Raw genomic sequence first — 15,133 nt, 5'->3', positions numbered from 1 at the left:
TAAGGTGTGGAAAAGTGGAAAAGGCTACTATAAAAAGTCTGTGTCTGAGTCTCTTGCTCATTCTGAATGGGCACCCAAATGGAATATGGTACAACACAAGCATCTTTGACATTAAATAATTACATAAAGCACTGTCCTACTTTACTGATGGTTGTATATGTTGTAAATAGTTACATATGCATTAAAATTTTAAAAATCAGTATTTGTCACAAGAAGTCAATATTTTTTCATTTGGGGGTTGGCAGCTAAGCTTTTGAAATGGCTTATGGTTGACTAATCTGGGATTACTGTCTACCCTTGAGAAAGTTCTTTGAAACAAATCTCACAGTATTTAGATCATCAATGAAAGATGGTTACATTGGAATTGGTCCTGATGTTTTAAAAAAACAGGGTGTGGAAAAGCTCTTTAAACAGCCTGTGTCTGAGTGTGAGAGTGTTGCCCATTCAGAAGGTGCAAGCAACACATGCATCTTTGACATTAAATAAGTTAGTGTCCTACTTTACTGATGGTTGTAGATATAAATAGTTACAAATGTGAAGTTTTAAAAATCATTATTTTCTTCTGAAAATTGTTATTTTTGTGTTGGTGGGGGTGGCAGCCATGCCAAAGGCAGTGGACAAAGGTTATGTTGGTGGGTCTGCACATGGCACCTACATTGTACTTTGCCATTTTCAGATCTCCTAAATCGTCAGTTTAGTGGGAAAGTAAATTTGAGTGCACATCTTCCTTCTTTTGTGATCCAGATTTCCGTGAATTTCACTTGCTGGAGGAGGAATGTGTATGTATTTTCCAGGAAATTTGTTAAATAGATAACCATGAACAGATTTGTGAGCAAGAAGAAGCTGTAGAATTGAAAGGGTTTCTTGGAATTCTAACATATGCACACACATGCACAGCTTTAAACAAGCCTACTGTGCCGGAATTTGTTCACCCCATATTATCATATCATAAAATATGGTTGCATCATTGGGCGTTATTAATATTAATTTAAAATATGGACTCCAGACAGTGAAGAAAGAGGTATCTTGTGATCCACAGCTTATTAACAACATTAACTGTGAATTTTTTACTCTGCTTTTGTATCATAAAATGGACAGGTGCTAATTAATACTTTATTTGCAGGAGTGGTGAAAAGTTGACCAAGGAAAACCACAAAGGCAGCCAGGATAGAAAGGCAAGTGAGGAAGAGAGTAGAAAGGATGACGAGAATGATAGTTCAAAGTCCCAGCAGGTAAACTAACCGTCAGACTGTTGCAGGCTGATTGGTTGTAGCTGTCTCCTCTGCCACTGCTGTTGCTGATAACACACTGCTTTAGATCATTCATTAGTATTGAATATTGCAGATAAAGATGTATGTTTATTCATGCACAATGTACACTATCCTCCAAATTGCATTTACCCAGAGCTGACTTGGCTTAATTTGCTGGTATATTGTTGTGTAAACTATTTTCTAGTTCATTACATACTCGTTTAATTTTACAGTGATGATCTGGCATCTGGAAATTTTCATTCATTATTTTCTTAAGGTACACCGAGAATGGAACTGTTTGGCCATTTTCACTGTTCAGCATATGTTGATATTAGATGCACCTAATCAGAATCTTATAAAGTTTTATTCTATTTACACTTACAGTTATAAAACTGGCTGTATGTTTTAATCCTAGTTAGGAAAGTTTGGGGGGGTGGGGGTGTTATGGCATATGAATACATATTGGCCTCGCAGTCTCTGTTTCCCTGCATCATATCAAAATTGTTCTTTACACTGACTCGGAACATAAAAATGTTTGTCAATGTTACACTGACTTGGATCATGAAAATGTTCAGTTTTGTGTATTTATTATATCAGGTAGATAGCTTATACACTGATCTACTGTTGGAGGATGGGGTTTGCATAATGCATGAATAAACAGACTTTTCACTCAATGTGAAATATAGCTCTTGAGCTTTAGCTTTCTGATGGGTGACTGGTCATGTCAGAACCTGTGAGTGGTTTTTGGGGTTCTGAGAGGCACAATAGTAGTTATGCTTGTCGCAGTTGATACTTTTTTCCTGTTAACAGTTTTAACATCAATAACCCCAAAATTTAGATATGGTTGTGTTGAAAATGATGCAATTGTACTCTTACAAATAAATTTCTCTGACTTTAGATGAATACAGTATGAACAATTTAAAAATTGCACATCTGCGATTTATATCCCAGCTGTGATAACAGAAGGGGAATAAATGATTGTTTTCAATCTGTATATATATTGCTTTGCATCTGTCCAGAATTGGAAGCTGTGGTGGTTCAGTGGTTAGTGTGCTGGACTAATGAATGCAAGGGTGTTGATTTGAATCCTATCATTGGAGGGCCCCAAGTGGTCTAAAGTGCCTTCCATTACGGATCACTGCCATCTCACCTCTGTCTGCACCGGAGTATGTGGGTATGTGAGAAAGCTTACCAGTAGCTTCTCATGGGTTGGTGGTTCTTTCTGGGATTTTCCCAGGTTCTTCCTCCACTATTAATACTGGCCGCCATGTATAGCCCATCGTGTGCTAAAAAATGGCACTAAACCCCACAACAACCTATCATTGGATCAGCCATTGATGCTTACTGAGGTTGTGTCCTCAGAGAAAGGACTACTTTGATTGCCTTGGTACTAAATAACTTATTGCTGTGCCATGAAACTTGAAATCACATGTTGGTCCAGAGCACAAGTTTGTTGTTGATACTCTTCTTAAACTACTTGAAGGATTGCTACAAAAATGTACACACCTTTTTTTTCTGCTTCTGTTTTCTTGTGATGGCTAGTTCCACTGTTGCCAACACAACAGTCGTCTTAAAAACTTTGTTGCTGTTACTTCTCCAAAATGGATAGTGGTATCAACATGGGGTTTCTAACCAGAGAATTTCTTGTGATGTTTTGTTGCACCTAAAGAGAGCATCACTCAAATCAATCGACTCTAAGTTTGTATAGAAATTTAGAACTTTTTGGGTTTCAACATTTTTGACAAAAAAGGCTTGTTAGTATTATTTAGTTTAAAAAAACACTCGTGGTAGACTAATCAGCTTTGTGATGTTTTTATTTTTGGCAGTCTGTTTAGATTTTTTAATTGCAGTTGAGTGGTTTTAATTTTTTTTCGACATCTGGCTAAACAAGGATTTGCAGCAGCAATCTTTGTGTTTCATCAACAATGCAGGATTATTGTTAAACATTTCTCTTTGAAATATTCTCATTTCCTTTGCATTACTGGCTATTATTCACTGGCATTGTGACAAATAAAAAGTGGCTATATGAGGTTACTTTTTGAAGAATTCCAAAGAGGGGGTAGGCATGTAGTGCTAACATTAGTATGATTGCTTATGCATTTTGCACGTTTTCACACTTGAATAATCAAGAATTCTTGATTTGCAGTTTGTTCAATGAATAACATTACATCTGCTATAATATTGTCGGTTGATAGAAAAGGTTATAAGGAAATCTGCTGGTGCTTTGCGCCATGTTCTGCATTATTTTCACTTAAATAGTCTGGCACGGTTGCACAGAAAATGATCCATGACTTGTGGTTGACAAATGTGCCTAAACAATCCTTTTACATTAAATGTGTAATGCAATGAAAAACATTGAGATCACAGATTTGAGCTCTTTTTTAAAATTGAGATAACAGAACACAATCCTTTTTGGTCCCATGTTTTCTCAAAATTGTAGGGACAGCTTTAACAGATTTCACTTTTGTTTAATATTAACAGTATTTCATTAACAAATCGGGAAGGAAACCTGATCAAACTTAATTACTTCTGCATGAATACAGTTTATTGTTATACCTCTGTGGACAAATGGTTATAAAAACCCGCATAATCATGGTGTATAACTAGCAGCTATCTATGCTTAGGGCTGTTCCAGTAAAACATACTTGGGACCCAGAAAAGGCACCAATAGATCTGACTTAGAATTTTGTACAATTTTCACATGGACTGTCAGGTTTCCCTGGAATATATAGACCACAAAAAGATGCCTTCCCTGCTAACCATCTGTATTTAAATGGAACTGCCCTTGTATTATTAGCACCTTTATGCCAAAGTAACGAGGTTACACATTTTCTGGAATGGCTCTCGTAAGGTGCTTGTTGCTTTTGTCAGCTTTCTTGCCATGCACAAGGCAAAATATTCAATTTTTTAATGAAAGAATTGCACATTGTAACTTGAAACATTTAGTCCAGAATTGCCAATGTATTCCTAGTCTTCAGCATGGTCCATTTAAGCTCCAAATGGTCATAGACCAGTAGCACTTCTGTAATGGTCTATTGGCCAGCATCACTTAGCACTAGTATGTTGTTGCTCCATTATTGCACCCACCTTGAAAATCTTGTCACTACTCCTCCTAACTGAATGGTCATATCAACATGAGCTTTTCTTTGAAAAACGTCTTAAGAAGGCTGGTTGGACCTAAATGAAAATTTTGTTATTGTGACTTGTGAACAATGGTCACATTCATGTATGATTTTTGCTGAAAGACTTATGATGTCTACTTAGCACTAAATTAAACTAGTGCCCAGCTGGAAAATCTCATTATTGCTGCTCCTGGATAGTCATATTGACCTGAGTTTTCACTAAAACTTCACCGTCTAATGGATCCTAAATGAAAATGGTGTTGATCATTCTGCTGTTATATCTGCTATGATGGCCATTTTTTACTCTTTGAGGATGGTCATACTGAAGTCCAGTTTTTTCGAAATTACTTATGTCCGATTTGTCCTAAATTGTCATCCAATATAGTCCCCACAACTACCAGCTTGAAAATCTTAGTTCTGCCTTCTGTATGGTCAGATCTACATGGAGTTTTCACCAAAAGGCCGATGTTGATCCCAAATGAACTGGTGCTTATTGTGTATCAAATATGGCCACCTGATGGTCTTGACATTTGGTAATGCAAAAGAATTGGTCTTGCCTTATATTCCAGAGTGTGTTTTGGGCCAGTAGAGTGTCCGCCTCTTTGAGGGACTCTAGTTTTATAACAGCATATTTTACCAGTGTAAACTATGCTATATAAACATTTCCAGATGTATAATACAGCAACATAATTGAACACTCTCTGGATTTATCTTAGTCACTAAATTAGGTGGTGCATTCAAAAAGTTCTGTTTAATGTCTCTGTTCATTATTGTAATTTTATTTTGCATTGTTAACAAAATAACCTTGAAAAACTGTTCAAAACTAAAGATTGAAATACTAGATTTATACAGTGGTTGTCTAGAGCTCTTGGCAAATTGTAAACCAAGTTGATGCAATAGAGGGAGGCATATTGCATTTAGTAAGCTAATCTTCATGTGGAAAGTTGAAAACGTTGGCAATTCACTTTAGCATTTTAACTTTACCCAGGTTTATAACATTGTAGAAGTCTGGACAATTATCTGTTTAAATATCTATTTATTATAAAGGAGCATATAATGTATTCTATATATTATCATCCTACAATAAAAATAAACTATATATAAAATAATTTAAAAAATTTGGTAAATCGCTTTAGTCCTGTATATTGTATGATGACATTAAATATGAACCAGATAATGTAAGTAATGTCATCATAAATGTCAGTGATTAGTCTTCCTGTAGTACAGATTGTGTGCAAGAAATGAATGTTCTACACACATATATTTGTTTACTAAATACACAGGGTCTGTAGGGGCCTTGAAAACACCTTGAAAATTCAATAATATGAGTGAAAAACAAAGGGTCCCCGTTCTGGATCACTGCCATCTCACCTCTGTCTGCGTGGGTTCGAGTCCAAGGCTCGGCTAGCGTGGGTACGTGGGAAAGCCTGTCAGTAGCTTCTCGTGGGTCGGTGGTTCTTCCCTGGATTTTCCAGGGTTCTTCCTCCACCAGTTATACTGGCCGCCATGTATAGCCTATCTTGTGCTGAAAAATGGCGTTAAACCCTAGAACAACAACAACAACAAAAACAAAGGGAGGTACTGAAAAAAGACAGTGACAGCTGCTGATGATGACTATGCATTGAAAGCAGAGATCTATAGGAAAACTTCCTTTATCGTGACATGAAAATAATTTGAGGAAAAGTGAAAAGGACAAAATTGCTGAACTTTGAGGTCTTGAAAAACAACTTGATGACAAGCTACAAGAACTGAAAATTTCGCTCTAAAATATTTTGGACTTTGTAAATAATGTGGTGTCAAATGAAAATTTGTTCAGTGACTACATTATTCTAATGCCCAGATGTAGGATGTTTAAAATAAATGGGAAAGATATCAATGATCATATTACTGAATTCATGTTTTATTTTGTTTTTTTTTAAATAAATTTGCAAGAAATGTTCCTCGTATTGAGTAATAGTATTAACTTGTGTTTACATACAGTTTCATTTATGTATCCTTTAAACTTAATGTCATAATGCATCTTGAAAAACACTATTATGAATCTTGAAAAACCTTGAAAACTTTGAATGAAATATGCTACTAACTCTGAATACATGCAGTACATTGTCTGTTATTGTGTCTCTCATAATAACAAAATTATAGAGAATGAGGTTGAGAAAGATTAGAACATGCCCAGTTGCTTTAACATTTTAAAAACAGATGTAGGCAGTTTGATTGCTATTCCATTTGTAAGTCCAGTTTTAATTACTGCAAGGCTTAATGGATCAAGTGATCATTTTCAGGGAGAGGATCGTCCCTCAGGCCCACGTGAAGCCTGGATTCAGGGAGGTCCTATGCCACCGCAGTATCGAGGACCCCGCCCACCACACCCTGGCATGGATGGGGTGAGTCATGTTTATGTTTACAAATCTGTTGGCTTTATTTTCCATTTTATATACCTTTTATGGAATTTTCACGTTATCCATTATATTCTATTTTTGTTTATTTTTTGCTTACATTTGCACACTCACTAGTTAGTTTTGGCCATATATTCAGTGTTATTTTTATTAGCAATACAGGCGAATTCTTCTATAACCTAATTTATTATAAGACAGATTTGGATATGATAATGTGATATCATGACCCTTTGTTTTCCTTTTAGCTTTTCTGGTCATGGATCAGAAGAGCTTACGGGATGATTTGTCAATTTCCCTTCCATTAGCTCAAGTTTGTTATAGCCACTCCTACCTTATGTGAAGCAATGCCATGAAATTGAACACGTGCATTGATCCAGTGGTTTAGCTGGTCCTAAATGAAAATGGTGCACTTCTGACTTGCCGCATGGCTGCCACATTAACCAGCCCTCTGGACAATCTTGACATCACTACTGAAGGGTCATATGTACATGACATTTTTTAACTAAATGGCTTTTTTATCATGTGTAGCTGGTCTTCAAGAAAATCAGGTTGATATGATGTCCGATAGGGTTGTGATAATGGTCATATTGAAAATCTTGTGATTACACCTCCTGCACAGTCATATTGAGATTTTTTTTAAATGTGTTTTTGCCATTGGTGACTATTCTGGCATCTTGTTTTGTCAGCTCTGACAAGCAGAGAGATGCTGCCTGGATGCATGATTATGCAGATCTCACAAGATTTGTATGAGTTGCATATGCCAGAATTACTTTAAAAGTGCATATGAAAATGTACTCTGCATTGTATATAGTTACTATTTAACTGTGTACCCTTAAAGTGCTTTTCAGCACAAGTCATATCAGTAGAGCAGTGGTAATATTAGACAAACACAAGTCTTTTTTTTTCAGGTAGGCATTTGTTTACACATCCAAGTCCTTAAGCTTGGTATGAATGGTTTTTAAACTAATATCAAATGGCTGATTCCCAGTGTGGTTAGTCTACAAATGACAATTTTGAATGGTAAATATTGGTTGATGACATGATTTTTAAAGTTATGATCTATAACAATGTTAGAGTTTGGAAAATATGAAAGGTGAAACCATTGAGTGATTTTGAGCCCCCAAAAAATGGGGTTGAATACAAGTTCATTGTACATGCTGAATGGACAAAAATAGATGACGTTCATGTCAACCCCCCTTTTGTGGTATTGGTCTATTTTGAAATGTTGACTTGGCAGAATACCAAGCCAGAGTAAAATATAGCCCATTTAAAAGTAGGGTGCAATTTTCATTTCTTTGCTTGAACAGTTTAGCTCTGCATAATCTTGTGCTACAAAACTACTTAGCCTTTAGAGGGTTAAGATAAACTAAATCAGTGAGAATACGGTATTGGTGGACATTAAAAACCCCAATACTGCATCAAACCAATGAAAAATCTGTCATAATAGTTTGAAGAGCACCAGTTGAAGAAAGTTAAACTTTGTCAGAGCTTATATTAATACAGAAATTTCTTACAAAAGATGATAGCTGTGAGGTGAGGAAAATTGTACACAACAACCATAAAGAGCAGTTTGCCAACTTGTTCAAGCCGGCTAAGCTTGCTGTGTATATGCTCTATCAGATAGCCAACTGTGAGTGGGTGGTTCTTGGAGCAGTAATATTCATAAACAAATAACGTACAGATTAGGCTCAGAAACAATTGTCAGATTAATGTTTATACTTTTAAAAATTTAGATTACATTAGATTTCTAACAGTGGAGCATGAAGAAAGGCATATTGAAGTGGTAGGGAAATATTGAACTAGTCATTTCCTCTCTCTACCCCCCCCCCCCCATTTTTTTTTTTAGACTACACACTTGTTTTGGTGATGAGGGGATCTTCCCCCTTTTGATAAAATCATGGCTTTATGGATGGTCCTATCAGCATGGAGTTTTCACTAACTGGTCCTAAATGAAAATAATGCCAATTTGACATCATTATGGCTACCACGGCAGCAGTCTTAAAAATCTTGTTATAACTACTCCAGAAAAGTCTTATTGAATTGGGGGATTTCATCAACAATCTTCCCATGATATCTTGTTTGTTGGTCCTAAATTAAAAAGGTGCTTAATATGTGAGCCAGTATGGTTCCAACAGTAGCCATCTTGGAAATCTTTTTATCATTGTTGCAGAAAGAAAAGTCAAATTGACATGGTCCTTTCACCATGCTTAGTCCTAAATGAAATGGTGCCAATCTAGTGTGTAATACAGCCGCCACAGTTGCCAGATTTAAAATGTCACTATTACTCCAAACAGAAATTCAAGTATCACTGTTTCTCCTCGTATAAGAATATGGTTTTGACTAAAACACTTAACTTATTTCCTTAATTAAAATTATGCTAATCTGATGTTCAGTATGTGGCCATCTTGAAAATCTAGATTTTTCAGCTGTCTTTCAATGGAAAGTCATTTTCACATAATGGTTTTCATCATCAAAGTTCCTGTGGTGTCCTGAATGAACAGAACTAATCTGCACTATGGCCACCATGGTGACTAACTTGAAAATATTGCTATGCTGCTACTCAAATGGATGGCTGCTATCAACATGGGTTTTTCACTGATAGACTTGGTATGACACCTGATTCATCCTAAATGAAAATGGCACCAATCAGAAATGGATACCACAGCCCCACAGTAGCTAATTGAGAGGTTTTCAAGGCTTGGCACTTGAAAGGATGCAATGGTCTTCCTGGAAATTATCTTTGCTCAGTAGAGCTTGAGTCCAACTGAGGCACTATCACTAGTCTTTTGATCACACTTTCTTATATATGTTGTAACATTTATTATCTGATTTGATTCAAGAGTGCAGGAATATAATGCATTATCTTGATGTTCCCGTAAATGTTTGCGGAATGAAATATATGATTGATCGATTTGGCATTTAGTAGCACAAAGCCCTTTTTAGTGAATATGGAGGCATTGGAAGTAAATTGTCACTTCCAGAGATACATAGTTGTTTCCACCATGGGCTGGTCAGGGCAGAATTAAAATCCATAGCCCACTGACTAGCTCGGAGATGCTGTGGTATCTGACTTTGACAGGTCTGGGCAAAATTCATACCAGTAACCCACTGAATGTGAGTTTGATAATCTAGCACCTGAGCCACTCAAGCTTCAGGTGGTCAGGATGGGTAAGGGTGGAATGTGTGTTAAATTGTTGTATGGAAAGTTGTATATAATAAGAATTTTTTTTTTCTCCCCATTTATTTTTATTTTTTCTTTGGAATACGCTGAGGCACCATCTCATCCTTTCCATTAACCTCTTTTGCACCTGTGCCACTTGTGCAGCTTTTGTTGCAATAAATTTACAATATATTTCCATCACGTTATCTCAATTTTTTGTGGTATTGCTTTAGTTCAGGCTTTAATGGACTTTGCATCGAAGCCTTCCAAAAAAACAGACCATTCTTCTTGCAAGGTGAGACTAGTGTTGCAGTCATATTCACCCCTATGTGCTGCATTAAGCTTGTTAGATGACTTAGACTGGCTAGAACAGAAAACAAACTTTGTGAAGGAATGGATCCTAATTACTCTGGTCAGTGTGTCTCTGATCTGCATGGCTAAAATATTGTCAAACTTCATATCTTGGGCACTGCTTATGATAATGATCATTTTGATGTCATTCTATCTGCACTTTTATGCGATAATTCAGTGGGCTTAATTTCTAATCAGATTTTGACTGGGTTTGGTATGCAAGCTTCATTCATCAATACCTTGGATGATTTTGATCTGATTGACATCTGTTGGTATTAATGAGATGATTTTGCATCTGATTGGCCAAGTATGTGAACATGCCAGAGCTGATACAATTTTTAATCGGACCTGGTATGTAAATTTGTATCAAGATCTTTGAGTTTTGTTATGGCCAAGATTCACCTAGTTTAATGAAGGTTCAGGCTGTAACATGGTGAGAATTGAACACACAATGCCAAACAAGTGCTTGTATTTGAATCAGGGGTCTAGTCCTGGGAGGTAAGGAGAGATTCACAAAATTAAGTTTGTTTTATAATTATGCTCATTTGTGCAGAGAAAATGGTGCTACATGCATATTTTGAACAAAGGAATAAATTAATAGACATTGTAGTAATCATATGCTTCAAGCTTAGATGTGTCAATTATCAGGTGAGTGATATCGGGCCCACTTGGTCCTGTTTCTTCCCTTATCAAATTTTGCATTTATTTTCATACACTCCCCCAGGAATTTTTTTTGTAATTTTCGTATTTGCTTAAGATCACTTTACCAATGTTTATACATTCTGATACATGCACCCGAACATTTTACCAGTTATCCAGATGTGCCGCTAAACACATGTAAGTATTTTCATTAATGCAATACTTCTGATGGCAGCTTGATGACCTGTACATGATATTGATTTTAACAGCGAGGCTGGCAGATGCCCCCATTTGACTTCATGGGACCCCGAGGACCCTACCCACCGTACAGAATGGCTCCTCCTCCCCTTCAAGGACAGGTTAGTAGTGATGCTGTATTAGGGCAGATAGGAGTAATAATATTGCATATGCAACTTAGTCCCATCATGTTTGATCATATATTCATTTTCATTTTTTTAAATAAAAAGACAAATTTTACAATTTGATTGGAAAAGATCAGGTTGGTCTTTTTGGGGACAGGGCCATATTCTATAAATTGTTTCAAAACACTTAACAGAAGGCAAAATCAGCCTCCTCGTGGTGTATATACTGTTGTCTTCTATCACCTCCACTCCTTTTTTTTTTTAACCTCATTTCTTTGCTGCATGCTTTGATCACTCCTTTATGAACCTTGGCTCCCTGTTTAATACACTATATTTAAAGGAAAAAGCACACAATAATTAGAAAATTAATTCTGGTGTGTATGTGCACGTATGCAAGTAAATAAGGTAAATGATGATTAAGTGCACATTAGCCCCACCCATACCCAGTTAGGTGCACTGACATTTGCACTAAAGTAGTCGTCAGAAATTTATTGGCAAAAAAAATTGTTTTGGATCTTAACTTTTTCCTTCATGGGAAGACTTTTTACGGTGTATAGTTGGTCGTAAATGAAAGTAGTTCTGTCTGGACATCCATTATAGCCACTACACTTGCCACATTAAAAATGTTCACCTACCTTAATTGGTCTTGTGCCATCCTGTGGTGGCCACTTAGTCTATGCGACCCCAGATATTTGCTTTAGTGGGAAGGCTTTATTTAGATAAAGAAATAACGTGAATTGAAGTGCAGATATTTCTTATCTCACTGGTATTTAATATATTTTAGATAAGATAAAAATGCATCCTTTTTCATTATGGTCAGGAGTCATTGATTAAAACTTGTCGGTAAGGCAGGCAAAGTTCTGCTTGTGTCCCAAAGAATAGCCTTAAACCACATCTTTTGATTTTTTTTAAATACATCACAGGCTTCTGACAGAAATCCAATCTCTTTAACTAGGCTAGACTTCTGGCTTATCCAGATCTTACTTGTAAGGTATGAACAGCTGTGTCCAAGTGAAACTTGAGCAAGCTGGCTGATCAAATAGTCCTTTCTTTTACCATTATGTAAGCTGTCAATCTATGGTGAAATTATTGTTTTATGATGATGCACGATACAAATTCAGATTAGTTACTATTTTAAATCCATAATATTTAGTTTAGAGGATGAATTAATTTGAGAAGGTTATGTTGATAATGTGGAAGAAATTTGGGAGAGAAAAACGTATATTTTTCATGATTTTGTTGAGGAAAGCACATAAAATAATCAAGATAACATAATAAAAATAAGAAATATAATCCTTATCTTTCTGTGAGTGAGATTATATTGGGTACTTCACCTGTTTTGACATCAAGTTTTCCCAAAGTATTAAGAGTACGGGGAAGAGACCATTGACTCTGGAGGTAAGTATCACTATGTCTTTATAAGGGTTGAACTTTTTCCCTTTTTTTTTTCTTTCTCAAGGTTTGGTATTGAAGAAAGAATATTTGCTATTGGTTAAAATTCAATAGTAAGAACAAATAAGTGCCAGGATAGATTATATGCCATCTATTTTTTTCACCTCCCCGCACCCCAACAGAGCATTGCCTCCTCAGATCACTAACAGAGTTCATTTTGACCCACTTTTGAGTTTCGGATTTGTAAATTGCTTAAGTCTATTGCCAGCGTAACTCCTCATCTACTACTTGCTATATATTCCCATTATTGTTGGTTCATAAATTTGTAGAGCAAATCTTTAATAAAGAGATGATTACAGTTTCTGTACTCCTTTGAAAATGTAGAACTGAATTTACGGTATTTGTCTTTTTTTTCTTCTTTTAATTCATTAACAAAAGATTACCAGTGATCTATATTCAACCCCTATATTCCACTTGATTCATGGATATAGGGTTTTCTAATTTAAAATTGTGATACACCAATAATTCTTGCATTTATCAGACTCGATTATTCAAACTCATGCTGTCTGAATACCTGGTGTGTGTGTGTGTGTGTGTGTGTGTATATATATATATATATATATATATATATATATATATATATATATATATATATATATATGCATGCATGCACATAGAGAAGCAGTATATATATAGAGAGAGAGACACAGTTGCAGGTTACAAGTGGGTAATCCAATAAATTGGCCCCTTGAACTTGTTTTGATAATGATGGTTGATTTGAGGATTTGACAACATCTATTCATAAAAGCTATAAAGTTTTGCAGACCATCCTCAACACATCAGTGTTAGACTTATTTTTTCATGTGTTATGAGCTACAGTCTGTTGAAAGGTCCTCTGGATGGTGTGTACAGGATATTTCTGTATCCAGTCCCATGTTTGAGAACTTTTAAATGTACATGGAATAATGCAATGCTATGTCCTGTGGCTACATGTCATTGTTGCCAAATACTGGTGTGCCTAAACTGTACACTAGTGTGTTCCAGAATGATTTGTATGCAAAATAAATTGCATATCCTAATGACATCAGACCCCCATTGAATCATCCAGCAGTATCAAAACGGGTTTCCGGGTTTGATTTATTGAATAAATGAACGAATAGCCACTTCATAATTACTAACACAGTAATATTGGTTTTGTTGAAATTTAAGATGTAAGGTATCAAAAAATAAGAAGATAAAAAATAGTAGTGTTTTGTAATGGGTCCCTTTACTTTTTTGACAGACTTAGTTGCTTTGGTTCAGTGTTAAACCCAATACAGACTATCCAGTCTCACTGACATTGAGATCATCTCTTGTTTTAAATTTGGTCAGTCTTTTTGTAGTTTGTCATTATTGTTCTACATGAATTTTCATTGATGTTTATGTCTGGTAGCTAATGGCCAGAGAATAATCTGAATATTGTTTGCAGCTTTCCTCAAGTTGCTGTCCTTTATATATTCACAAGACAAGTGTTTTCTTGAAGACTCTCCACCCACACAAAATATTTACCAACAGGCCATAAATTCTGATCAATATATTCATGAACCTCTCTTAATTGGTAATGACTTCAACGGTTGTCGGTAGGCTGATCCTATTAAAAGTTGCACTACCCCAAAACATTGTGGCGTTATTTTTACAGGGAAAGTGACTACTGTACATTCCCAAACATTCCAGTCTCCATTCCTCACTGGGACTTTTTTTTATTCACAAGTACCTCTGTCTGGACTAGTAAATCCCATGTCTTGTCACCAAAATTGAAATGTTGGACCAACCTCTATCAAAAGTCCAGTTCCTTTACTCACAGCACTAAAACAAGACAGTGACAGTATTTGTTTTTGTTTTTTTAGACTGGTCTTCTTTCCAACAGTGTATCTTTTAAATTGAAACATCTAAATTTCCTCTTCAAATTCTGTGAGAAACGGGTAATGTCTCTGCGGTTCTTGTGCACCAGACAATAAAGTACATGATTGTTCCATGTGTTTTGCCTCCTGTTTCAAATTAGAGTTCCACTATGACCACAATCACTAAATCTTTTAAATAATTTCTGGATCATAGACCTGGATATATGTTACTTTTTATACATTCCTGCCAGTGATGTTATTATTTTGATTTAAATGCAGCGTGGTCTTTTTACGCTCATGTGACAACTACTTGCTTTCTGGTGCCAAGGTTCTACACTGGATGTTTGCATTCTAATTACAGCAACAAGATGCACTGCTGTGTTATATTTGATTGTATTTATCCCCAATAAACAGTATATAACTCAAATGTGAGCCTTGAAATTGGCGCAGATTTCCTTGTAACCAGATGGATTGAAAAAATTCCTGATCCTGCTTTATTTTCACTACAGGACAACTAGTGTGAAGGGAAATGTATTAGTCTTAGCAGGGTCTTCCAAAGTTGTTACCATAGTTTACTGGTG

The 15,133-nt window shown here is 35.9% G+C and overlaps 1 protein-coding gene across 10 annotated transcripts in view; it reads left to right on the top strand.

The window, feature by feature from the left end:
* The window catches only part of LOC149779911 (uncharacterized), a 128,649-nt gene that overhangs the window by 43,925 nt on the left and 69,591 nt on the right, over positions 1–15,133 (top strand). For 7 of the 10 annotated variants that reach the window (XM_089936608.1, XM_089936610.1, XM_089936612.1 and 4 more), the window contains 3 exons: positions 1,124–1,232; positions 6,655–6,756; positions 11,188–11,277. In XM_089936608.1, the coding sequence (XP_089792734.1) occupies positions 1,124–1,232; positions 6,655–6,756; positions 11,188–11,277 (301 nt within the window). The remainder of the gene's footprint in view (positions 1–1,123; positions 1,233–6,654; positions 6,757–11,187; positions 11,278–15,133) is intronic. The other 3 variants (XM_089936609.1, XM_089936605.1, XM_089936606.1) reach the window with 2 other exon arrangements.

Source organism: Sinohyriopsis cumingii, chromosome 16 (assembly GCF_028554795.1).
Source record: "Sinohyriopsis cumingii isolate HCF-2022 chromosome 16, ASM2855479v2, whole genome shotgun sequence".
In the NCBI taxonomy this organism is placed as follows: domain Eukaryota; kingdom Metazoa; phylum Mollusca; class Bivalvia; order Unionida; family Unionidae; genus Sinohyriopsis; species Sinohyriopsis cumingii.
The sequence above is the reverse complement of the archived record's forward strand: the minus strand, read 5'-3'. Positions and strand labels throughout refer to the sequence as shown.